The 26854-nt window shown below is 45.4% G+C and overlaps 1 protein-coding gene across 1 annotated transcript; it reads right to left on the bottom strand.

The window, feature by feature from the left end:
* Window positions 1-13062: 13062 nt before the first annotated feature.
* On the bottom strand, window positions 13063-21523 carry LOC103734435 (cytochrome P450 2A8-like). Its single transcript, XM_008833367.2, has 9 exons — window positions 21309-21523; window positions 20893-21058; window positions 19287-19436; window positions 18937-19097; window positions 17837-18013; window positions 16499-16640; window positions 14718-14905; window positions 13941-14082; window positions 13063-13467 (listed from the first exon to the last, which is right to left on the bottom strand). The coding sequence occupies exons 1-9, from the start codon at window positions 21486-21488 to the stop codon at window positions 13286-13288; spliced, it is 1488 nt and encodes a 495-aa protein (XP_008831589.1). The 5' UTR covers window positions 21489-21523; the 3' UTR covers window positions 13063-13285.
* Window positions 21524-26854: the final 5331 nt, after the last annotated feature.

Raw genomic sequence — 26854 nt, 5'->3', positions numbered from 1 at the left:
ACATTACCATTGAAATCTACCAGATAACTTTATAAACATACACAGGCACCAAGGATCCAAGTGCAACTGACTATGACTACTAATAATCAGATGCATACAGATTAGAGATGCATGCGCCAAGCGTTAGCAGCAAGCAGCAAAAACAATGAGTCTTTCTTCAAGGAACAATATATTCTAAAATGAAATGGAGATCTTTTTTAAAGGTTAAAAACTCATTCAATTTTATGTCTTACAAGTCTTATACTGAGTTCAATATTACATAACTGTATTAATTCAACTGTGAACCTAGAAACTTACAGCCACTTGTGAAAGAGATGTACTCTTGCTCTGGAGTGTGTTACTGAATATGTTAAAGCTGTAATGAAATGCTTCTTCTAATCATGTAGTTATTTTTCAAAAAGTAGGTTTCAAAACTCATATCCAGGGGCTGGCTAGATGGCTCAGCAGGTAACGGCACTTGCTGCCAAACTAGTGACCTGAATTCAATCCTCAGAATTCACATGTAGTAGGAGAAAGCCAGTTCCCCAAAGTTGTTCTCTGACCTTCATAGATGCACTATGGCATATGTGTACCCTCCCTTATATATGTATATACACACAAAATTAATAAACATATTTTAAAAACATCAAAAAAGTAATAAAATTTTTTTAAAAGAACTATGTCTCCAGAACTCTGTAAATTTCATAGTTTTCATTTCTCTGAATTTTTATTAAATTTTCATTATCTATGAATGGCAATGTGAGACCCATGAATGGGCTGCCTCCTGCTTAACAGCATGGGGATGAGGATGAACTCACACCTGTGTTATCACAAACACACTAGTGAACAACCCAGCATCCCAGATAAACCAAATCCTTCTATGTACATGCCTCCTAAACAGCTCCTGGACACTCAACTCAGAGAGTTAGAATTTCGGATAATTTAACTGTCAGATCCTGAAACTGCTGAGTCTACAATTCGGCATCTCGGATTCTCAGAACCTGATAGGAATCTTCAGACAACGAATGCTTACAATTGTTTTCAGAGGCTGCACTAAACACACATGTTTGGGAACAGAATTCCAACCCCCTCTGTGATAACAGGCTTCAGAGCAAGTTAAATATTCCCCTGACCATGAGTTGACCAAAAAAACAATTGAGGGAAGGAGAGGGCCTGGAAGTTTGGTACTTCCCGGGCTTCCAACTGCATCACCCCAGCCTGTGCCTGTGACTACATGACATCCTCTCTGTGTGTTTTTACATTGGCACCTTCCTCTTTGTTTCCAGAAGAAATCACCTTCTTTGCACTGGGTTGCAGAGGAGATCCTGAAATCACATGTTGAACTGAGCAATAAGTTAGGTTCCAAGGGGCTCATCAACTAAATGGACACTTCTTCCCACAAGGTTTGCAGTTAATGCAATCAATTAAAGGCCTTCTGGGAATATAGTCAACCACTACGTTACCCTAATGTGCCACTATTACAAAAGTACAGGGTTTTCGTGACGATTAAATTTACGGAAAACCCCAATACAAATACTACAAAACGAAATTTTTAAAAATCACATTTTACAAAACTTTAAGTTGGGGCTGGAGAGATGGCTCAGCAGTTAAGAACACTGACTGTTCTTGCAGAAGACCCGGGTTCGAATCCCAGCACCCGCATGGCCGCTAACAACTGTCCATACCTCCAGTCCCACGAGATCCGACAGCCTCTTGTGTCCTCCGTGGGCATGACACGGGTGCACTTACCTACACGCAGGCAATACACGCATACACATAAAATAAAAATAATAAATAAAATTTTTTTTAACTTTAAGTTGTATTCACCATTTAGCTCTGAGATTTCACCATCCTCAAAAGACAGCTCTGATGCTAAACCTTTCAGCTCTAACATCTACCAAGCATGGGAAGGTGGCCCTGCTCACCTGTCGCAATCTACTTCCCATTCTCCTTAGCCAGTGAGTGCTGAACCACAGGGGAAGGCGTAGGTAGGAGTGGGGCAGGGAGTAGAGGCTAATTTGTCCCAGTACAGCACACAGCCGAAGCTCGACGGAGAGCAAAATGGAGAGATTCTGGCAGAGGAGGGTCCAGGCCCTGCACGAAGTCAGTCACTACTGGAAGAGGAGGACGAGGCGGAATGCCTGCCATGCTTGTGTTGTTTGTACATCTTCTTAATGAGCTTTCTTCACCTTCTTCTACATCTCCTTGTACATCATCATTCCGGGACCTACCATGCAGGGTGCCAGGGAATTCACAGGGCAAATGGCAGGGGTAGGCGGTAGTTCAGGAAAGGGAGGGACCTGAGGGTCATCCCTATTTCCAAAGGGCTTACATTCTGAGGTCCTGAGGCTAGGACTTGAACATAGGCTTTAAGGGTCACATTTCATCCAGTGACACCCATTGCTCATGAATGTGTTCGATCCTATAAACCACCAGGTTGATTTGTGTAGCCCAGAGTCAGAGGATGGCTACAAATCTGCCCACAGTCCAACAGCCTGGGTGGGACAAAGGACAAAAGTGGCTGTATGACAGTGGGACTCTAGTGTCCCTCCTGTGAACTTCCACAGATGAATTAGGGAGACTCCACAGGAGAGGCACTGTGGAGAGGGGGAAGTTTCAAAGAGAGGGTTTCTCTGGAAAGAGGTCGAAGAATGGGAATTTAGCTGCCACATCATCTTGACTGAACTCATCATGCTCTACTTGTCTCTGTGTACTGGTTAGTTTTTGTCAACTTGACACAAAACTAGAGTCATCTGGGAAGAACTTCACCTGAAGAATTTCCCACATTAGACTGACCTCTGGCCATGTCTGTGAGGCGTTTTCTTAATTGCTAGTTGATGTAGGAGGGCTCAGCCTACTGTGGGCAGTACCACCCCTGGACAGGTGGTTCTGGGCTATATAAGAAAGGGGGGCTGGAGAGATGGCTCAGCAGTTAAGAGCACTGGCTGCTCTTACAGAGAACTGAGGTTTGGTTCCCAGTACCCACATGGTAGCTAACAACCATCGTAACTCCAGTTCCCAGAGAATCTGACACTCTCTTCTGACCTCCACGGGCATTGTAAGACATGGGTGCTCTTGCATGTATTCAGGCAATACACTCATACATATAAGATAAAAATAATAAATAAAAATACTTTTTTAAAAGGAGAGGTACCTGAGCAAGCCAGTAAGCAGCATTCCTCCACGGTCTCTGCTTCAGTTCCTGCCTCCAGGTTCCTGCCTGAGTTCTTTCCTTAGCTTCCCTCAGTGATGGACTGTAAGCTACGAGATGAAATAATCCCGTTCCTCCCCACATTGCTTGTCGTCAATGGTGTGTATCACAGCAACAGAAAGCAAACTGGAACAGGATGCTTCCAAGATTCATTCAACTCACAGGAAAAAGGACAGTACTTTGAACTAATGATGGTGACATAACCGAACATTCACAAGTAAAGAGTAAGCCTACACCCAGACCTCACAGCTTTCAGGAAAATTAGAGAAGCATTGCCTCTAAATATATCACACACCTAAATGTGAACTGAAATCTATAAAATTTCTAGACAATCTAGATGAACTTCAGCTTGGCGATGACATCCTAGATACAACCAAAAAGGTGTAATGCATGGGAAAATGAATTTAGTTTCATTAAAATGAAAATCATGTGCTCTGTCAAAGACTCTGTCATATGAAAACCTCACAGCAGCAGTGACAGCGTGCACCAGTCTCATGCAAGCTCAAACCAGACAACACCCCAGCACAGACAGGAGGAAGTAGGTAAGAAATCCCAACCCAATGTAAGGAAATTGTGGCAACTGATGGCTGCTGGGAGGCACAGAGACAGTCTCTTTCAAGGATGGGACTCTTGGTAGCTTAACCAGGCTCCAGTGGAATGACCCACGCTGAAGGACATTTGGTAACACAAATTAAACTCTATATGCCTTATTATATATATTATAGTGGGCAGGGTGATAAAGGGAGGTGTGGGTAGGGGAGAGGATCTACATACCATCAAATTCTATTCTATAAAAATCACAAAAATTCTATTTAAAAAGCTTTTTGAAAATCAATATTAAACTTAGTTATTTTATATAAGATATGCTATATAAATATCCCTAATAATACTGACTTCATAGAATAAGTTGGGAAGTCATCCCTCAATTTTTGGGAGAGTTTGTAAAGGATTGATTTTTTTTTTTTTTATATTTATTATTTTTATTTTATGTGTATGCGTGTATTGCCTGAGTGTAGGTAAGTGCACCTGTGTCGTGCAATGCCCACGGAAGACAGAAGAGGCTGTCAGATCCCCTGGAACTGGAGTTATGGACAGTTGTTAGCTGCCGTGTGGGTGCTGGGATTCGAACCTGCATCTTCTCCAAGAACTGTCAGTGTTCTTAACCGCTGAGCCATCTCTCCAGCCCCGCAGCCAGTGCTCTTAACTGCTGAGCCACCTCCCCAGCCCCTAAAAATGTTTTTTAAAAGACTCTATCAAGTCGATGCAAATAGAAGCCACATACTGAGAAAACATTTACAAAGCATATTTATGTTACAGGATTTATATCTTAAACATACAAGAACTTCTAAAACTCAATAATAAGAACTCAAACAAGCCAGCCATGGTGGTGTATGCCTGCAATCCCAGTAGGCTGAGGCAAGATGGTCTTGAATTCAAAGCCAGCTTGGGCTACACAGTGAGTCCCAGGCCAGTCTGAGGTACATAGAGAGACTCTTTCAACACATGCAAACTCAGAGAAAAACCCAGCATAGAAGTGGGGAAATAGGCAGCAGGCCCCAATCTTAGCTGAGGAACCATCAGCACCTGATTACTTCTGGGTGAGGCAGAGTTGATCTTCTTTAAGGGAGTGACTCTACATAGGCTGACTAGAGTCCAGTAGATGAACTCACACTGAGGGACATCTAGATACACAAACCTGACTCGATAAGCCTTAACATATATGACAGAATGCATTAAATCCTACAGGGAAAACCTTTGGGAAAGGTGAGGGTGGGGGGTCTAAATATGATTAAGATGTATTATGTGAAATGTAATGTACATTGAGAAAATTTATTGCAAATGCACAAAAAATGGGTCCAAAATACCTGAACAGGGTAAATGCACAAAAAATGGGTCCAAAATACCTGAACAGGGTAAAAGTCAAAGGTTCCCAGGTGCCTTATAAGAGTACTCTATGCACCTCGGCAGGTGAGAAAAGTCAGGGTAACAAAATAGCAACTATACACCAAGGACAGAGGGGACGGGAAGAGCGTTGGGGCCCTAGAGACCAGAAAGGAAAAGGAAAAGTCAAGGAGAAACAAAGACAACACAGAGAAACTCAAAATCCATCAGCAACTGTCCTCCAGCTCCCCGGGAGGAAGGGAATCCAATGTCAAGGGCAAAATGTAAACCATATGCAGGAACAAACCCTGACCCTTAACAAGCCCTAACTCTGGAGTGTGGGATTCAGTCTGAAATTGATTTCTCCTGAGGGCAGCTTTGTAGAAGAAATGCTTGGTCTCACTTAGCACATATCAGAATTCGAAGACCAGGAATTATGTCAAGATGTTTGAAACTGACTGTGAAAAACAGAAAGCACAAATCAGAATCTCGGGTTCCTGGTAACAATCTGTGGTGACTGATGGGAGATGGACATAAGGGATACTCACGGAGAAGGGGACAGTATGGTCCAGACCTGCTGAGAAATTTAACCTCCTCTGGCTGAGGAGGACAGAGCAGTCAGCAGTCCTGGCCTCTGTGGAGTGAGAGCATCACCAGTGCATTAAAATCAGGGCCGAGGCTGAGAGCTAGAAGCTAGCAAGATTGCTTTGTCTCAAAAGGTTTCCCCTCCACAGAAAAATTCAGTGATATATTTCCTCCTTTGTTCCCTGAGGAATGCAGATTTAAGTTATTTATATAAGAATAACTGACTTTTTATTTTTTCACTCGTTTTTTATTTCTGTGTATGAGTGTTTTACCTGCATGCAGGAAAGTGTTCCCGTGTCATGCAATACCTACAGAGGCCAGAAGGGGGCATTGGATCCCTTTGAACTGGAGTTATGGAGCGCTGTGAGCATCATGTGGGTGCTGTTCTTAACTGCTGAGCAGTCTCTCCAGCCCTGAGATGGCAGATTTTTTAAGCAGGCACTTGTGCTGGATAGCTTTAGTGTCAACTTGACACACCTAGGTTGAGGAAGCCTCAACTGGAAAATTGCCTTCATTGGAGTGGCCTGTGGCCAAGTCCATGGGGAATCTACTTGATTGTTGAGTGATGTGGAGGGCCCAGCCCACTGTGGGTGGTGCCACCCCTGGGCATGTGGTCCTGTGTTGTATAAGAAAACAGGCTGAGCAGGGGCCAAGGGAGCAAGCCAGTAAGCAGTGTTCCTCCATGGCCTGTGCTCCAGCTCCTGCTTCCGGCCCTGAGTTCCTACAATGGGCTCCCTGATGAACTGTGACCCGGGAGATGTAAGCCGAATAAACCCTTTCCTCCCAAATTTGGCAGTGTTCAGAGTATTTTGTCACAGCAATGGACAAACAAACGAGGACAGCACTCATAACTATGAATTCCCCTCTTAGATCTGTCTTTACTCTGTATCACAAGTTCTGGTGAGCTGTGCTTTATTTTCATTGGATTCTATAAAGTTTTTATTTTCCCTCTTGATATCTTCAAAGGCCCTCTGATCATTCACAAGTGTATTATTCAGGGTTAGAGATACGGCCCAGTTGGTACAGTGCTTGTCTAACATGCACGAAGCTCTTGTTTTGATGCCCCCCACTGCATAAATCAGGTGTGGCGGAACACATCTCTAATCCCACACCAGGGTGATGGAGGCCCAAGCATCAGACGTTCAAGGTCATCCTCAGCTACACAGCAAGTTTAGGGCGAGTCTGAGCTACATGAAACCCTGACTCAAAACAAAACAGAAAAAAAAGGTGTATCGGTTAACAGCTGTATCTTTGTATACTCCTTCTCAGCTAGGAGGAATTTTCTTTTGATAATTTCTTTTAATTCACATACAAAATAATGGGTTTCACTGACATTTTCATACATACACACATCACTGTACTTTGATCACATTCACCCCTCAAATACCCTCCTCTGTCCCTCCTCTCCCATCCCACTGGTCACCCTTCTTGCTCTAAATAGTCCCTCTTCCAGCTCAGTGTGTGTGTGTGTGTGTGTGTGTGTGTGTGTGTGTGTGTGTAAGCATGCGTGATCCTGCTTATAATAGACAGGATGATATTTGTGCATCTTCTCTAGTCTCCTCTCTTATTTCCCCCTCCCTTCTCCCTCAAGGCTCCTTCCTCTCCCACCCAGTCTCCCTTCTACCTCAGTGTCGTATACAGTACATATTATTTTAAATCTAGATTCTGGATAGGACTCAACATGATGATCATCAATTCCAAGAGCATCCTTACAAATGACATCACTTCATTCTTTCTATGACTAAATAAAACTACACTATGTATTTCTACCACATATTCTTTATCCATTTATCTGTTGATGGCCATCTAAGCTGATTGTGTTAGCTATTGTGAAGAGAACAGCAAAAAGCATGGACGTCCTTGTATCTCTGTGGTGGTCTAACCTAGACTGTCTTAAGTAGATATCAGAAGTGGCATAGCTGGACCATATAGGAGTCCTGTTTTAGGGGTTTTTTCCAATATTTTAGAAAAATAGCCCTGACTATTCAGGGCTACCAGGTACAGGAAGTTTGATTCCCAGAGAACAGCCAACAGGCTACAGCAAGGCCTATTCTGGCTGGCCCAGGGCTGAACCTGTACAGGTCATTCTCTGGTAATCAGCCTCCAGGTACATGTCTTTCTCTTAGAAATTCTGCTTGGGTGCTACTTATACAATTACATATGATGACTGAAACTGTGATTATCGAAACTGCGCAACTCAAGGTAACTTGCTGTTCTGTGTAAAATTTCTATAGTAAAGTTTCCTGTTTTGAGACCAGGTATGAAATCGTTATAATTCTGCAATAAAGTACCTGCTTGGTCATCAGCCTACAGGTCCTCCTGATCCCAGCTGTTTCTCCGTCTGGGTTTTTCATTTTCCTTCACCCCTTATCCTTCCCACTCAGCTCTTAGGAAACTTGCAGCTGGACTGCAGCACAATATATTTTTATTACATTTTTGTACATTTCATATAATACACCTTAATCATATTTAGTACCCTGCCCTATCTGTACCCCCCATAAACTGCCCACCAGATTTCACATATTCTGTCATCTATGACTGGCCTATCGACCTCCATACTGATTTCCATGGTGACTGTACTCACCTCCTTCCCAATAGCAGAGTATAAAAGTTCCTCTTTCCCCACATCCTCGCCAGAATTTGTCATTAGTTTTCTTGATGATAGCCTTTCTGACTGGGGTGAGATGGCATCTTAGTTTGCTTCTCTGTTGCTGTGATGAAACACGGACCAAGGTTAACTTAGGGGGAAAGGGTTTATTCAGCTTACAGCTCACAGTGCATTATTGAGGGAAGTCAGGCCAGGAACTCGAGTCAGGAACCTGGAGGAAGGAGCTGAAGCAGAGACCAGGAAAGAATGTAGCTCACAGCTTGCTCCCTGGGCTTGCTCAGCTAGCTTTCTTATGTTCTTCTATAGCCCAGGCCCACAGGTCCAGGGATCCGCCCACAGTGGGCTGGGCCCTCCTACATCAATTAGCAATCAAGAAAATGCCTCATAGACACGCCCACAGGCCAGGCTGATGGAGGAAGTTCCTCAATTGAGGTTCCCTCTTCCCAGTTGATGCTAGTGTTGTGTCAAGTTGACAAAAACTAACCAGTATAGATGGAATCGATTGGATGATTTGTTTTATTGGTATTTAATATTTGGGCTCCATACACACTCTGATTCTTCAAGTAGAATTCATGGGTGTGGGCATACATACTCTAGTACATTGAGAAAAGATTTGAATGACTAACTGCTCATCCATCATGTGGCCCACTCCATGGAGTCGGGCAGAATTGCATCCATATGGTTCACAAAGTTGCTTATGGGAAGTGGCAGAATTTGGGTTGGGTCAATCAGCTGAGGCTTTCCCCTCAATATTCTGTGTCTCTTTTAATTTCACAGTTGGCAGATCTTTAACTGTTATGTGCATAGGTTCATCTTTTTTTAGTATATTTTATTTGTTTTTATTTTCTGTGTATGAATGTACTGTCTGCATGGATATAAGTGTACCCATGTCATTCAATGCCAGCAGAGGTCAGAAGAGGGCATTGGATTCCCTGTTACATTGGCGTTATGAATGGTTGTCAGCCACCATGTGGGTGCTGGGAATCAAATCTGCAATCTCTGCAAGAGCAGCCAGTGCTCTTAACTGCTGAACCATCTCTCCAGCCTGGGCTCATCTTTTTTAATCATCTGACCTGAAGTGCTTTAGTGGAACCAGATTTTCTGAGCAACAAAAAGGTGCTAGTCTGGTGTTTATTTTTTTTTTTTCAGTTCTTTTTAGATTCTAGATATGAAGGCCCTGTTGCAGGATTAGCTGTCAAAGGCCTTCTCCCATGCTACAGGTGGTCTCTTCACTTTACTGATGGCTTCGTTTGCAGTGTACAGTACATTTTACTCCCATAAATGTACTTATTTACTTAGTATTGATCTTAAGATAACCCGCAAAATAACCAGTTTTGCTATGGCATGTCCTTACTGTGTTCCCCTGCTGTCTCCTCCTGTAATTTTGCACACCTGTGGCTGGTCCCCTCCTTTGTCCAGCACCAGTCCTACTCGCATATGACAATAGGTGCTGAGCTAAAGTTAGAGCTTCTCACCCACTTTCCCCATGTCTATGCTAGGATTTTGTCTGGCTTGAGCTTACATGAGTCTTGTGCATGTTGTTACCATTGTGAGTTCGTATGAGTAACTTCCTAACTGTCTGGAAAACTCCATTTCCTTGTGGTCATCCACCACCTCTGGCTCTTACACTCTTTCTAGCCCCTCTTCCACAATGGTCCCTGAGGCCTGGGTGGCAGAGGTGTCCCATTCAGGGACAAGCACTCTGCTATTTGTGGCTTTCTAGGTTAATCATCACCATCTGCTGCCTGTGGAAGCTTCTCTGGTGAGAACTGAGAAATGCATTAATATTCTTTCTGCCCCTGTTCTGCTATGTTCCCTGAACCTTAAGTGTAGAGGTTGCATTGCAGATGTGCCACGGAGGGCTAGGCACCTCACAGACATTTTTTCTCTGCATTTGACCAGTTTTGAAACTCTATAATAATAGCAATAGTCTCCATCTGTTGCAAAAAGCTTTGTTGATGAGTGCTGAGAGGAACACATGTCAGGCAGTCAGGAGCTCTAAGGCAGTGTGAACTGGCCTAGTCCTGGAGCAGGACGATGGTGACTCAGTGGGCAGGTTCTGACATATATATATATATATATATATATATATATATATATGACATATAACCTGAGCTTGTGTTTGCTTTTCCTCGGTAAACAATTTAGTTTTTTTTTTTTTTTTGGTCTTTTTGAAACAGTTTCTCTCTGTAGCCCCAGTTGTCCTGGAACTCACTATGTTGACCAGGCTCACAGAGATCTGCCTGCCTCTGCCTCCCAAGTGCTGGGATTAAAGGCGTGCGCCACCATGCCTGGCCCCACCAATTTAGTTTTTTAAGTCAGCTAGTTGAGGCCATTTAGATTTAAGGCTGTTGTTGAGAGGGGTTTGCTAACTTTGTTGGTTTTACTTTTTTCCCTGTAGAATAGGGGAGAACTGGGGTTTGCTCGTTTACTGGGTTGGGCGTAATGGATTGCTTTGTTCATCTATCCCTCTCATGAAATTCATTGTTTCTTGGGCCCTGATGGCTGAGACTGTCTTTCTTCCTCATCAATGGAAGTGTTTTCTGCAAGGCTGATTTGGGGATCATGAACTGCCTGATTTGTGTTTGCTTCACAGGTCTTTAGTTCTGTCATTTTAACTTTTAGTGGTGGTGGTGGTGGTGGTTTCAGTTTTTTTGAGACAGGGTCTCCTTGTAGCCCCAGCTGGCCTGGAGCTTGCTTTGTAGACCAGGGTGGCCTCAATCTCAAAGAGATCCACCTGCCTCTGCCTCTCAAGCGATGGGATTAACTCCCCTGTCTTTGAAAGATAGCATTGCTGGGTATAGAAACATGGGTGTAGTTATTTGCTTTCATTCTGTGCTTTCATTCCTAGATTTGGGGGCTGCTGCTGAGAGCTTGTGTTATTCTGGCCTGTTTGTTTTTGTAGATGAGTTGGTATTTCTCCCTCACTCACAGCATTTAATACTGTTTCTTTGTTCTGGATTTTCTTGCATCACAGCTATACAATTAACATATGGTAGAATTTCTCCTCTGATTGTGTCTGGTGGGGTTCTAAATGCTTCTGATGTTTGGAAGCATTTGAGAATTTCTCTGATTTGACTCTGTTGATCAATTCTCTGTACTTTCCACTTTTATCTCAACTCCTGTCTATACCCCATAGACACTCAGGTTTGATCTGTTGAATATATCCCAGAGGTCCTGGAAACTTTGATCATTCTCCTTTTTTTCCTTTACTGATGATTGCATGTGATATTTTCTCAACCCTGCCCTCCACCCCTAATACTCCTGTTCACTCGGTCCAGTGTAGTATTATTTCATTCACTGTGTTTTTTCTTTAAGTTTATCTGGTTTTTCATTTCCAACATCTCCATTTCATTATCGGTTTTGAAATCTCAACTTCCTTCCTGAGTTTCTCTTCCACGTTCCTAACTTTTTAATCCATATTCCTGATTTTTCTCACCCATTTCCACTGCCTTTTCTCATCCTGTTGCTATTTCTCCAGGGACTGAATGGATTTCCTTATTTTGTTCCTCAGTCAAACCCTGTTTAAGGTCAGTGATCATTTTGCCAGTAAAAAGCTGAGATCATCACCAGGCATTTTACCTATGTCAATATCTTTTAATTTGGTTGGGCTAATCATGTTTCTTATGTTTCTGGGTTGCCATGTGTTTGTCTGTTGTTTGGATATCTCTTCCCATTTTAGAGGTGAGATCTTCTTAGCAACCTACTGTTGAGGACTTAGTCCTGAATAGTATTCATAGAGGAGAGGGAAGAACGGCTGGAGCAGCAACAACATCAAACTGCGTGAAAAACAATTGAAGAGGCTGCAGACGTGACTCGGAGTTCAGAGCGCTGGCCGCTCTCACGAACAGACCTGAGTTCAGCCACCAGCACCAAAACAGCAGCTAACAACCGTCCATAGTTCCAGTTCCAGGGAACTCAAAATCCTCTTCTGAACTCAGGGGGCATTGCACAATACAGGTGTACGTGCATACATGCAGGCAATACACACATATACACATTAAAATTTATATAAAATATTTTGAAAATAAATTAACACCCACTAATATTTATCAGCAAATACCATAAATGGTTTTTTAAAAAAAGAGGTGCTGGGCATGGTGAGGTGCACACCTTTAGTCCCAGCACTTGGGAGGCAGAGGCTGACAGATCTCTGTGAGTTCAAGGCCAGCCTGGTCTACATAGTGAGTTCCAGTCCAGCTTGGGCTACAGGGAGACCCTGCCTCAAAAAGACCAAAAATAAAAAAGAGAAAGAAAACAACGGGTAAAATTAGCGCAGTCTGCCCTGCGCTGAGCCGCCTGCTTTTCCTCCTCCCGTGGAGAGTGCTGCGGCTAAAGCTGACTTCGCCATGGTGCTTTCTTGGTGCAGCCCTTCTGCTCCCCCTGCACACCAGCTGTCCTACCTCAGTGTCAGTAGGTTTCTGAAGCCTTTTCTCTCTTGCTTTGGAATGCAGGCTGTTATTTCCTGATGCTGACAGTTTAAGGATCACACTGAAGCAGCTTCCTCTTCACCACCCTACTGAAAAGTTCCTTTTATTTGGTTGGTGTGTTTTTGAGGGGGGACTCTCACACTATAGCGACATCTGGCTACAACTCACCACATAACCCAGACTGGCCTTAAAATCATGACATTCATCCTGCCTCAGTGACTCCCAAGTGCTGGGATTACAGACATGAGCCCAAGCCAGGCCAGTGACTTAAACATTCTAAACCTCAAGTTTGTCACCTCTAAAACGGTCATCTATCCCCTTCTCAGTGGGTTTGTGAGCATTAAGAGCGATAATGAAACTGACACAGATTTCTTGCAAAATCAACAATACTACATTTATTATTATTAGTATTCACAACATAGCACAATAATTCCCAGCTTTTCATCCCAGGAGGGAATATGTGGTTCTCTGTGTGTGTGTGTGATCCAGCTGGACCCAGACTTCCCTTTCCCATTTAAAGATTATCCTTTAGCCCATTCCCTGTCCATATTCTGACCAAGCCCACACCGTCTGGCCTGGCAGACTTTTGCCTCAGCGAGGAAGGAAACTCATGGTGTATCTCCGTGGAATTGTGGCAAAGCCAACGTATTGTGGAGAAATGTCTATGTCATGGGGTTCCGTTGGGGACTTGAAAAGGAAGTTCTGCATGATGGTTGTGAAGAAGATGAAGAGCTCCGTTTTAGCCAGATTTTCACCGAAACAGTTTCGCTTCCCTGAAAATGGAGGGAGAGAGGGTGGAGTGAGGGCAAGTTTCACTGCTGTCTCACCCCAATGCCAGGTCCAGAGCTGGACCATCTCAGGGGGAAGAGCCTGCACTCCTGGGACCCGAAGATCCTATCTGAGCCTCAGTTTCCTTTGTAATGAGGTGAGGTGACCCATGGGAGGCTGGAGCAGTGGGAGGTCTGGATGTCCCTCCACCAAACACACTCTCAAATAAGGCTCCTTTCCTCACTAAAGTCTGAAGAACTGTCTGTGTGACCTTGATGTTTACATCTCTGAAAACACTTTGATCATCCCTCTCCTTTGACCTCGATTGGCATGGAAGTTGCCCTTGGTTGGCTGGAAGGTCAAGGCTGAGAGGAACTTCCAAGCTGGAGAAAGGTATGAGCTTACACCTCAGAGGAGAGCCAGGAAGAGTCAAGCTTGTTGGTGGGTGGTGGGCTGGCAGCAGACAGAGGCCTCTTACCAACGGAAAAGGGCATAAAAGCATCACTCTTCTTAAACTGCCCCTTGTCATCCAGGAAGTGCTGTGGATTGAAACTGTCGGGGTCAGGGAAGAACTGGGGATCTTTCAGCACAGAACCCAGCACGGGAAACACTTCAGTTCCCTGGGAGAGAGAAGGAATGGGAATTGATAAGGCCGGTGGAGAATGGGTATCCTGAAAGCTGTCTGGGTTGGAAGGCAGAGCCAGAGTCTATTGAAGAGAAAGGGGAATTGGGACCTGCTAAAGGGATGCACTGAGGAGCATGAGATTAACATCCCCAGGTCAGGAAGCTTTAGAGAACTGGTGGTTCATGTTTTCTGAGAAAGGCCATTTGAGAGTCACAGGGTCTGTGTTTCCTAGGGCAGAAGGCAGAGGGGTAAACAGCTCATACATGTCAAGCCGGGAGAGCTGGAGGTTCTCATTCTCTGAGACCTCGAAGGCTTTGGATACTTTTGGTTTGTGTGCCTCAGCAGGCTGTTTGAAGGACACGTGGTTCCTGCACTTAAGTAACAAGTTCCAGAGAAAAGGCGGCTCATGTTCCGTATAAAAGGAATTTGCAGACATAGGGTTGATTCCTCTGAAGTAGAAACTCTGAGGAAGACACGGGATTCAGAAGACTGAGTGGAAAGGCTGGAAGGACATGAGGGGAGAGAAAGGCTTTGAGAAGGAGGGACAGTGTGGAAAGTTTCTAGTGACGGTGGATTGCTGGTACCACAAGAAGTGGACTGCAAGTTCCCCTAGGCTGGGCAGGGCACTACCTTGGGGATGAGGAAGCCCCGAAATTTGACATCCTTGGTGGTGCTGCGAGCCAAGCCAAGAGGGAGTACATCTATAAATCTCTGGATTTCGTGGATCACAGCTTCGGTGTAGGGCATCTTAAGGTGGTCCTCGTACTTGGGTTGCTGATTCCTGCCAATCACCTGGTCAATTTCCTCATGCATCTTGGCTGAGAATAAGGAAAGATGTATTTTGTTAACCAGAAAGGGAAGATGGATTAAATATGCAAAACTAGATGATGATATGTCCTCTGGGTGATACCAATGTAGACATTCACAGTGTGGGGCACTTGTGATGGTAGAATACGGTCCTGTTGACCTGATTGGGCCAGAGCTATATGGGTGTTACAAAGAAGGAGACTTATGGAATGGAAGGAAGAACAGGCAGGGTACCTTATGTGTTTTCAAGGAACAATTTACCAATCAGGGCTGACTTTACCCATATTTTATCAGTTAGTAAGTCTCAGGTGCAGGTAGGAACTTTGCAAAAATAGCTTAGCAATCCAGGGTATTTTCGGCTTCAACCCTCCACATCTAGCTATAGATATACCCTTCCAAACACAGCAACTAATCATCCCATGCTAACAACCAGCACCAGCTCCTTAACGACCCCCTTGTAACACTCCTTTAGTGGTCACATACATACGGACATATTCGGGGACCAGAAGCAATGCTCCAGCACAACCCAAAAAGGTCTCTGGTGCATGCTCAGTGTGACAAACTGTCCTTTACATACGGACATATTCGGGCACCAGAACCAATGCTCCAACACAACCCAAACAGGTCACTGGTGCATGCTCAGTGTGACAAACTGTCCTTTGAGCGATCTTGTAAGGAAAACATGCTACTTAGGATCTTATGCCTATGTAGGATTGCACACGCAAGTGATTAAGGCCAGATGCATCGTGGAAAAGGACATGTCAACAAAGACTTACAATTTCAAGTCTATCAGTCAAAACGAAAACCACCCATTCCCTGCTCCCAGCAGCCAATGGCTCCTCCTCCTAAACCCATGTTCTAGTTTGCTTGCAATTGCTGTGACAAAACACTCTGACCAGAACCGACTTGGGGAGGAAAGGGTTTTTTTGCTTCCAGCAGAGTTCATCATCCAGGGAAGCCATGGTAGGAACTCATGGCTGGAATCTGGTGACAGGAGCTGAAGCACAGACCATGGAGGAGTGCTGCTTACTGGCTTGCTCCCCTGGGCTGTGCTGTCCTCAGTCTGTTTTCTTAAACAAACCAGGACCACCCAGGAATGGCACCGCCTAGAGTGGGCTGGGCTCTCTCACATCATTCAACAATCAAGGCACCACAGGTGTCCCCACAAGGCCAATCCAATAAAAGCAATTCCCCAGTTGAGGGGCCACTTCCCAGGTGTGTGAAGTTGACAACTAAAGCAATCCAGCACAGCCAACAAACGGAGGACCTGAGAGATAACCAGGGGCTCCTGAGGAAACCTCGCTCAGCCCCGCTGTTCCTCTGCCCTGTAGTCAGTCTGTACTTTTGAAAGGATTCTGAAAAAAATCCCCTGGTTCTTCACTGTTTGTTGCACTCACTCAATTCTTTGAACAGGGCATCCAGAATCTGCTCCTGATAGTGACCACCAGCAACAAGCTGGTGGCTGTCAAGTGACCATGTGCCCTGTCTATGCAAATCTGAGCCTTTCTGAGGATCCATAGACCTGGGAGAGGTGGGGTGAAGGTAGCAGACTCCCACCACTTTCAGGTCTGTCGCCCCCACTTCCTGATCGCCTGTAGCCTTACCTGCGACATCTGGGTTCTTCATGAGCAGCAGGAAGCCATAGCGCATGGTAGTGCTGACTGTCTCTGTTCCCGCGAAGAAAAGGTTCAGTGTGGTCTCCAACAGGTTCCTCATGTTAAACTCTGTATGGGGGTTTTTTCCCTCCTGCAGGAGAAAAAGCCTTTATGCTGAGTCTATTTATCACCCCTTAGGACCCCTCTGGAAGTTTCCCTTAGATCTACTTCTTCTAGTTCAGACCTAAGGTGAGAAGAATGACCTGATCTCTCTAGGTGCTAACTCTTCCCATGATGCTTTCCTCATGGCCTCTGCCTGGGTGAGTCTCTGCCTTTTCATGATCAGCTTAGTTGTCACTTGCTCAAATTGTAAGCATGGATATTTAGAAGAGAGGAGAGGGGGATAGAGAAGTTAGAAGCACATTTTGTGAGATGGAGACTCAGAATTTGAAGTGACAGCATCCCGACTCCTCGATTTTGAAGACCCCTGTGGGGCCGGGCACATGCTCATGAGCACACATGGAGGCCACAGGAGGATGGCCGGTGTCTGCCTCTCTCACTCTCCACCTCATTCCTTTAAGGCAGGGTCTCTCATTGGAACTGAGCTCATCCTTTCAACCAGGCTGGCCGGTCAGCAACCCCTGGGATCTGCCTGTCCCCTCTCTCCAATCCTGGGGTTACAGGAACCCATATCCATCCCCAGCTTTTCACAAGGGTTCTGGAGATTAGACCTCAGGAATCATGCTTGTTCAGCAAGTGCTCTGTCACCAAACCATCTCCTCAGCCCCTCCATTGATCTTTTGTTCTACAGATTATACAAATCCCTATCTTATTTCTCAAGATGGAAAACTGACATATAGACAAATGTGAGGCCCCTCTGATCACACTTTGAAGCCAGGTCACCTGTTCACACATGTGTACATGATGCTCAAGGTCAGGGAGATTAGAAAGAACACTGACTAAAGGCCACAGCCTTAGAGCCAGAGAGACCTGGTTTGAGCCAGAACCCACTGCCCCTTGGCTGCATGACCTCCTTGGCTGCTTATACTCTCGGTTGCATTTTCTAATTTCTAGAACTGGAGTCATAATAGAATCCTGTGAACAAGCTGTTGTTGGTGCTAAACTGGTGAATGTTGTCAAGCAGTGCAGTGTGAAAAGTCTGAGGTTGCAGACACATGTCGTCTGCATAAGACCTGAACATGGAAGAGTGGTGCTAGTTAGGAGGGAGGGGAGGGTCACTGTGAGGAGGGAAAACGTGCACAGGCCTGTGCTCCCACCCTCTCCCAACCCTAGGCTGATTTCCTTCCGCCTGGCTTTGAACCTCCCAACTATGGCTTCAGGTTATACCCGTTGCATGCGGATGAGAAAGGAGTCAATGAAGTCCCGGGGACAATTAGGGTCCAGGGTGCGCTCGTTGTGCTGCACTTTCTTGGCTACGAAGTTCTTCAGTCCCTGGAGCTGCTTATAGGCCTGTTGCTGTGGTCCAGGCAGGTGCTTCATCACTGAAGAAAACATCTCAAAGAGCTGCGAATGGGGAGAAAGGAGGGAAGGAAGGACAGTGTGAGAAAGGAGTCAATGAAGTCCCGGGGACAATTAGGGTCCAGGGTGCGCTCGTTGTGCTGCACTTTCTTGGCTACGAAGTTCTTCAGTCCCTGGAGCTGCTTATAGGCCTGTTGCTGTGGTCCAGGCAGGTGCTTCATCACTGAAGAAAACATCTCAAAGAGCTGCGAATGGGGAGAAAGGAGGGAAGGAAGGACAGTGGTCAGTATCAGGACCCAAAGGGAACAGGACCTAAGTCAGGCAAAGAAGGCTTCAGAGCCCTGTCTTGGTTTTCAAGTATTTAGATGGTGGTATCAGGGAGCACAATAATGTTTCCATATGGGTTTATGTGAGGATGGTAATCCAACAATTCACGTGAGATGGACTGGGACTTACATGTAGTGAGGTACCTGTTTGGGTGTTCACTCATTTATGTGGACTGTATAGGGACACTTGTCTGAATATCTTGGTTTAGGCTAGATATGTGAATGCTAAGTGGTTCTATTGGGCTATTTCCTGGTACCAGCTGTTCACATATGCAGAAGGACCTGAGGCAGCCACTTCTCCAGGTGTTGAGACATCGAGAAGGATGAAGTAGGCAGCATCTGTCAGGGATTTTGGTAACTTGGGACAGGACACCTGCCCTGGAGGTGTGGCTGAGTGGAAGCCATTATCTTGTTGCTCACTTGGGTTGGGTTGGCATCTGTTGAGATAATCAGTTGCCATGGAGACTATATTGGTAACTTTCCTAGGTTCTGAGTCCTGGTCTAACCGTTCAGCTGTCCAAGAGTGGGGTCTGATTTGAGGAGACCAGGTCTGGAGAAGGATGGATATTGGGCACTGATGACCATGTCAGGGTGCAGTGGGAGTATCTGGTGTGGGATAGGGGCTGAGGCTTGAATGGTTACCTGTCCAGAAGAAGTAGCTGGGAACTGGAAACTTCCCCTAATCATACCCAACAGTGACAGGAATTCAGTGTCCTCATACTCAAAACGGTCCCCAAACACAATGGAACTAATGACATTGGAGACTGTTCGGCTCATGTAGAAGGTGGGATCTATGCAAGCACCTGTGAGGTGGGGCAGGGGCAGGAAGACAAGAGGATCAGGGATACCAGAGACAACTGGACTGTGTGACGCTGCTCTGAGAACTGGGACTCTGGATGCCTTTCCCGAGTGCCCACGCCCTGTCCCACCCACAACTCTTCAGCTGTTTTTCCTCCTCTTGTTCCCATATACTCCGTGCCCCCCACACTCACCGTGTGTGTCCCTCAAGGCCTGTATGAGAAAGCTGGCCTCCTCCTGGATGCGCTTCTCAATGCCACGCTTGCCAAAACCAAAGTCCCGCAGAGTGGCGATGGAGAAGCGCCTGAGCTGCTTGGCGCGCTCCCCTGTGCTGAACACCACACCTGGGGAGACAAGCACAGGACAGAAAGGTGAGAGAGGCACATTGGGCTCCAGAGCGTCTCTGACCAGACCCTGCCAAGTTCAGGATCCGGCAGAGGGTGCAGTGGGGGAAAGCTGAGTGAAGGGCAGCTGAGAGGGCAGAGTTCGGGGAGACCCAGACTCAGAGACAAAGTAGTAAGGGAAGCATCAAGAGTGACAGCAGTCCATGAGGCAGGGGTGGAGGCAAGTTGGAAAGCAACACAGAGAATCCAGGAGAAAAACCAGAGAGGGAAGGAAAGATGGGGGCGGTGAGTAGAGGGAAGTGAGACTTGGAGACCTGAGGGTAGATTACAATTTTCAAAGGACTTCTGACTGAGCTAAAGTAAAGAGAGAGATGCCACAAGGCTAAAGTAAAGAGAGAGATGCCACAAGCAGACATGATGTAACATCTTCAGAGAGGAAGAAGAAATGGACAGAGAAAGAAAGAATCACTGAAAAGCACAAATCTAAGGATGAGTGATAGAAACGATGCTCAGACGAAGTTTGAGAGCCAGGTTACTAAACAGGAGTCCCAATAGGCTTTAAGAATTAGGCTTTGGACAAATCCCTTCATAGAATGAGGGAAATGGGCAGCAGGCCCCAACCCTGGCCTAGGAACTATTGGGAACCGATGACTGCTGCGGGAGGGAGAGAAGATCTTTAAGATCTAGATGGGCTGAATCCAGTGAATGAACTTGCACAGAAGGGGATCTGGTACAAATGCATGACTAGATATACTTAATGTATATGACAGAATGCATGAAATCCTGATTGGGAGGCGCTATGGGGTGTATGTAGATGGGTTGATCTAAACTTGATTAAGAGCTATTATATAAAATGCACAATGACTCAATAAAAAAAATTTTTTTGGTCTTTTTGAGACAAGGTCTCCCTGTAGCCTCAGCTGGCCTGTATTCTCTAATGGAGACCAAGCTTTCCTCGAACTCACAGAGATCTGCCTGCCTCTGACTCCCAAGTGCTGGGATTAAAGGCATGCGCCACCACCCCAGGCTAATAAAAACATTTTTAAGAAGTATTAGGTCTTAACATATATGACAGAATATATGAAATCTGGGTGGTGACATGGTGTTCAGATTGGGAGCTCTAAATACGATCAAGGTGTATTGTACAAAATGCACAAATATTCAATTTAAAAATTCAATATAAAAAAAGAATTGGTGAGATCAGAGAGGAAAGAAACACCGAGTGATGGAGATCAGAGAGACAGAGGTAGAGACAGAAACACAGTGAGACTCTGGACAGGAACTCGAAGACAAACCAGACAGTGACAGAGGAGGATGTAACCGTGAACAGAGAAGTGGAGCAGAGATAGAAGACTCACTCTCCACAGCCCTGAGAGGGCAGGAGAGTCAGGAGGAAGTCTGCTGGACCAGAGGCCACCACGGCTCCCTGCTCGAACCCCCACACGGTCACTCTCACCGTAGCCTTTGAAGAACGATTCAAAGATGCCTTGTTCTCCTCGCCCAGCGAATTCTTCAGCCTGATCCACCAGAGCCTCCTTCACTGCGTTGTATCCACACAGCATCACGACGCGGCGGGTAGGCCCCAGGTGGACGGTGAACACGGGGCCGTAGCCCTCCCTGACCTGAAAGTGTGAATGAGAGAGGTTGGAGAGCTCATCCCTGACCTGACGTCAGGTCCTGGGATGCATCTCTTCCAGGCTCTGACACTGAGGAGGGTGAACATTTCAAAACGTGGTCTCTCCTGCCCGGGAGCTGTCAAACCGACAAAGTATATCTCTACGTTCCCACCTGGTCAGTCCTCCCTCTCAGAGCTCCAGCCACACTGAGCATGCTCCACACCCCCATTCCACCCATCTCTCTGCCCAGTGACACCTTCAAGAGGGAGTTATACAGGTTCTCTGGGTCCAGGTCCAGGAAGTTCCCAATGAAGGGCAGTGGGGTGGGTCCCGGAGGCATCTTCGCCAACACTTTCCTCTGCCGCCACACAGACATCAAGACCATGACACTCAGAAAGGCCAGCACAGCCACCAGGAGCATCCCTGAGGCCAGCATGTTGGTGGTGAGAGGGACAGGCTGATGGTGCTGGCTGGGGTGGTTTGCCTTTATACTCCAGCCTGGAAGGGCGGGCTTTGGTCTTGTTTACCTAACTATCTGATTTGTCTTTCCACCTGTTGCCCTGCCAAGCACCCTGGCTTGGTTGTGACACCAGCATCAAGGGAGGAGGAGGGGTACCTTTGTGCTGGTTGGCACGTAGAGGACCTCTAGTCTGAATCTGTGATGGAACAGAAGGAAGCATGGCAGGGATGTGTATTGGGGTGAAGGTGTGGATTAAGAAACTTCCAGAATTGAAGGTGTTGTTATATCTGGATGTGAAGCATCTGAATTTAAGGCTTACAGCCCCCCACGGAGAGTAACTTCAGAGGTGTGGAGTTGGGTTGCTATGGATTTGGGAGACCTTAGCGAGGAGCCACCCAGGCTTCAGGGTCTCAGGAGGGGAGATTCCAGAGTCCTGATCTGAAGATACTGGGTTGATGGAGGATCAAGAGCTGTGGATGTGGAGCTCCTGGCAGGTTAGTGTATGGCATGTCCAATGGGACCCCATTATCAGCACCTGAATCCAGGCATTAGTTTTATATTTGACCTTGTGTTGTTTCCCAATGTCCAGAGTCCTTAAGGAAGATTCAACATGAGGCCATGGCAGACACCATATAGCCAAGAATCTTCCTTTCTGTTGGGAAAGGAGTAACCAATTAGACTCACGTATCTGTGGAACTTTCCACAGAATTATAGAAATAAGTAAGGTAAAGTCCCAGTAGGGAGAGGAACTGATCAGGTAATAAGAAACAGTAATAACAACCACCAATATGGTGGGAAATCTGAGCTGTCTCAAAGGCTCTAATTTAGTTTTTATTTTAATTAGTTTTTTTCATTTTTGGTCTTTTTTGAGACAGGGTCTCCCTGTAGCCCCAGCTGGTCTGGAACTTGCTATGTAGACCAGGCTGACCTTGAACTCACAGAGATCCGCCTACTTCTGCCTCTGTAGTGCTGGGATTAAAAGCATTGGCCACCACCTCCAGCTATTATTTTAATTAGTTTTAAATAGGTATACACAATGGTCATGTTGTCAAATTGCCTTCTAAACAATTATCTTTATACTGTAGACCTGAGCTTCTCTCAGCCTTGGTCAAAGAAGCTTCTTTTTGCAGTGCAGAGACACATCACTGATCACCGTGCCCAGAATGAGAGACAGAGCGCTCAGCCCTAAATGGGACATCTTTATCACCTGCCGTGTCCTACCAAGGACTGGGAACTATGACAGAAGAGGAGGCGTAAGAACGTTGAGAGCCGCAGACTGCGGACAAATACTGGAAATACCCTTTTCTGGACATGACACGGTGTCACCGCCACAAACTCCCACTAGCCTTGATCACCTGTACAACATCAAGCCAGACACAATTCCAGCCCAGATGGGGGAGGAGCTCTCCAGGCCGCACCCTTTACTGAGGAGCTAGTGGTAGTTGATTGTGGTTGGAGGGAGGAAAACTCATTCTTCTGTGGGGATTCCCGCTGCTAGATTCCCCAGGTTCCAGCGGATAGCCCATACCCATGCACATGTGGGTAACACTAATGAAACTTGCGGGTGGGGTGGGGGGTTATAAAAAAAAAGACATGAATTTTGGAGTAGGACACATTGGGGGACTGGGAGACTTAATGCAGCGAAATGGGAATGGATATGGTCATATTTCATTGTACACAGGTATGAGATTCTCAGGAAAGAAGGCAAATTGGGTTTGTGATGTGACTCAGCAGGGAAGGGCACTGGCTGCTCTTCTCTAGGGGACCCAAGCTCAGTTCCCAGCATCCATATCAGACAGCTCACAACTACCTATAACTCCAGGTCCAGGGCTTCTGACACCCTATTCTGGTTTCCTTGGGCACTGCACAACAGACGCAGACACAGAAATACAAATAAAAATAAATCTTTCAAAAGGAGTAAAGAAAAATTACAATAAACTGAGCATAGAAAGTCATGGGTTTCGTTATGGTTGGTCACATATACTCTGGATTGCTGGTCCTCCTCCTCCATTCCCCTCCCTGCCCTCTTCCTTCTGTCCACCTTCCTTCCCCACTTCTGCCCTCATGTCACATGTGTTCTAGTCTCTCTCCTTCCTCACCCTTTGCCAACATTCCCGTAAGTCCTCCTCTTCCCCTCTCATGGTCTCCTTTCCAGTTCCATCACACACACACACACACACACACACACACACACACACACACACACATTGCAATCTAAGATCTGCATATAACAGAAATGTGCAGTATTTTCTTTCTGAGATACTTAACATAGTTTCGAGTTCCTTCTGTTTTCCTACAAGTGTCATCATTTCATTTTTCTTTACAACTGACTAAAATTCCATTGTGTGCCTGCACCACACTTTCCTTAGCCATTCATCAATGAGGATCTAGTCTGGTTCCATGACAGTATTGCAAAAATAAACGTGGATAGGTAAATATCTTTGGGATAGGGCTACAGTCTTGACAAAACATAAAATATAAGCTTGACCAGATGACTGCATGGATAAAGGCGTTTGCTGCCTAGCCTGATGACTTGACTTTGGTCCCCAGAACACACATGCTTAGAGAACTTATTCCCACAGGTTATCTCTGACTTCCACATGCCCACTGTGACACACACACACATACACACACACACACACACACACACACACACAAATGAATGTAATGTAATAAAAATATTTAACCTCAAAAGTGGGGCTGGAGAGATGGCTCAGCAGTTAAAAGCACTGGATGCATATTGAAATTGTATGGAAAACATTATCTTCTCCAAATAGAAACTCTCACACCTTATTTCAGATGATGAGACACGAAGGCTAATGCAAGGATATCCTTTCAAATTTGGATAAATCAGTGGATTGGTATTTTTTCTAGGGATCTGTTCTCTGGTTTTTAGCCTCAAATAATTAGCATGATCTATATATTAGAGATTGTACATTGTATTAGAAACATTATGATAAATATGATGAAAATTACCCGGCAATGTCATAGTAATCCTAAGTCATGAGTGCTGACATATTTAAAAATAGTCACTACTTTTCTTTGCATCTACCCCACCGCCACTTTGTGGAACAGACAACTGAACACATGGATTTGGATTTTCCTTACATTGAAAGAAAGGCGTAAACATGTGAGAATCTGGATAAAGTTCAGGAATAAGGTAACATAAAGGCGTGCTTGCATGTATATGTGCCTTCTGAAACATGTAGTGAAACAGATGATCACAGACATGAATTCAAAACCACTCAACCTGGTTTCTTATACAACATAATCCCACCTGCCCAGGGTTGGCACCACCCACCATGGGCTGGGCACCCCCCCATCACTCAATAATCAAGACGATGCCCCAGAGACATGGCCACAGGCCAGTCCAACAGAAGAAATTCCCCAACTCAGGCTCCCTCAACCCAAGTGTGTCAAGTTGATACTAAAGCTATCCAGCACAACTGACCCCTTGTCAACTTGACACATAAACGCATTGCTTTTAAACCATAACCTTTCTATTAATTGTCCCCAAGGCATGATGGTAACATTAGTAACATCAGGCACACCTAAGCAAAGCCTAAATCCAGCAAAGTAGCGCAAGGCTGGACATCTGGAATTCACTCATGGTCTTCTGGGCTCCAAAGGGTTTTGGCAGCTGGACTTCTTTGGTAAATTGCGCCACAGCTGTGAGCTTTGGCAGAAGTGACCTGTCGTGACTGTCTTTTGGCAGGCTTGGAGTCCCAGCCACAAAGGCTCCTAGGCCCAAAATGATGGATTAGCATTGGGATTTGGGCTGAAATATCATTTCCAGACCTTATTTAGCACATCTTCCTGAGCCCAGAGACAGAGAAAGAAGGGACTTGAGAACGGGCCTGGAACCCGGGTTGTCTGCGTCTATCTGTTATTGTGTACCTTCCCCTCTTCCTGTCCTTGCCTCTGGCTGGCCTCTCTGCCCTCTAGCAGGCAGCCCTCACAGTCACGCAAACAGCAGGTGGCCAAGAGCAGTGACTCAGCTGAGGTCAGACCTGCAGCTCTGTCCTCCAGCATCCGCCTGGGTCTGCTCCAACAGAGCACACACCTGATAATACCTAGGCCCCAGCATCTGCCTGGCCCTGCCACGGGAGAACTCACACCTGATAATACCTAGGCCAGAATGCACCTTCTCAACTTGTGTGGAACAGTCTCCACTCTAGATTACATGGCAGGTCACAATATAAGACTCAATAAATTTGAAAGTGTTGAAAAGAAATCAGTAACCAGGGAAACTGAAAAATTCATCAGTGTGTAGAAAATTTTTAAGAGACACTTCAAAATATCCTTTAGTGAAGAACTAAAAATTAAATGTGTTTATGGTATGCCAGAAATGTTTTGGTATTTGAATACATTGTGAAATCGGTAAAGCTCGCTAAGACAGGTAACAGTCACAAGCATCAGTGTTTGAAGGAAGAAATCACATGCAAAGAGAAAAGAATGAAACTAACAAATAATGTATGATATTTATAGGATCCGGCTTGAGTATTTCGTTGAATAGCGGACAGCTTTAAGGACACCTACACTAAATCTGACAAGACCTCTCTCCTTTTGATCACTCATGAGGAGAGGAATGTCAAGACTCTCTAGAGAGCAGAACGAGAAATTGTCTTTATGAAACCAAACACTACATACAGTGAATATACATCTATTAAAAATGAAAGAGAAAGTCAAAGCTAGTAGAAACGAGAGTCACTGTAGGACTGAGAGGCCCACAGGCGAGGCACAGCAACGGACAGAGGCAGATCTTGGTAGAGATTACATGGCATGTAAAGGAACCGAAAGAAGACTCGAGAGCAGTGTATGCATAACTCCGGTTTACTATCCTCTCATTGAATGTATCTGTTCTCATGCGCAGGTGTGGGTATTTGTTGATGTCATTTTCTCAGTCCAGTAAGTCTTGTGCACGCAGTATTGTGTGATGCTATTAATACGCATATTACACTTTCAATGTTCATAGGCACAACTGTATCTTACATATGTATTATTTTCACTATTTTACTGATTTACATGACTACATGCAACATAAATACAGATTTCCATTTTTGCCTTTGTTTTGTTTTCTGATAGAGTCTCCCTGTAGCCCCAGCTGGCCTAGAACTCACTATGTAGACCAGGCTAGCCTCGTACTCACAGTGATCCACCTGCCTCTGCCTCCCACGTGCTAGGATTAAAGACATGTACCACCATTCCCAGCTATTAGCCCTTTAAAACTTTTATTTTTATTTATTATTTTAATTTAAAAATGTAATTATTTTTATTTTATGTGTGTGAGTGTCTTGCCTGCACATATGTAAGGGCACGCATGTCACGCAAAGCCCACAGAA

This window comes from Nannospalax galili, unplaced genomic scaffold (genome assembly GCF_000622305.1).
Source record: "Nannospalax galili isolate Female #2095 unplaced genomic scaffold, S.galili_v1.0 scaffold857, whole genome shotgun sequence".
NCBI classification, from domain to species: Eukaryota; Metazoa; Chordata; class Mammalia; order Rodentia; family Spalacidae; genus Nannospalax; species Nannospalax galili.
Note: the sequence above shows the minus strand (reverse complement) of the source record. Positions and strands in the feature narration are given on the sequence as shown.

Coding starts and splice junctions, on each gene's coding strand:
- LOC103734435 (XM_008833367.2), bottom strand. CDS start 21,488: ATGCTGGCCTCAGGGATGCTCCTGGTGGCTGTGCTGGCCTTTCTGAGT. Junction 16,641..17,836: donor TTCTCATCCGCATGCAACGG/GTATAACCTGAA, acceptor TTTCTCCTGCAG/GAGGGAAAAAACCCCCATAC. Junction 13,468..13,940: donor TTTTATGCCCTTTTCCGTTG/GTAAGAGGCCTC, acceptor CTCCATTTTCAG/GGAAGCGAAACTGTTTCGGT.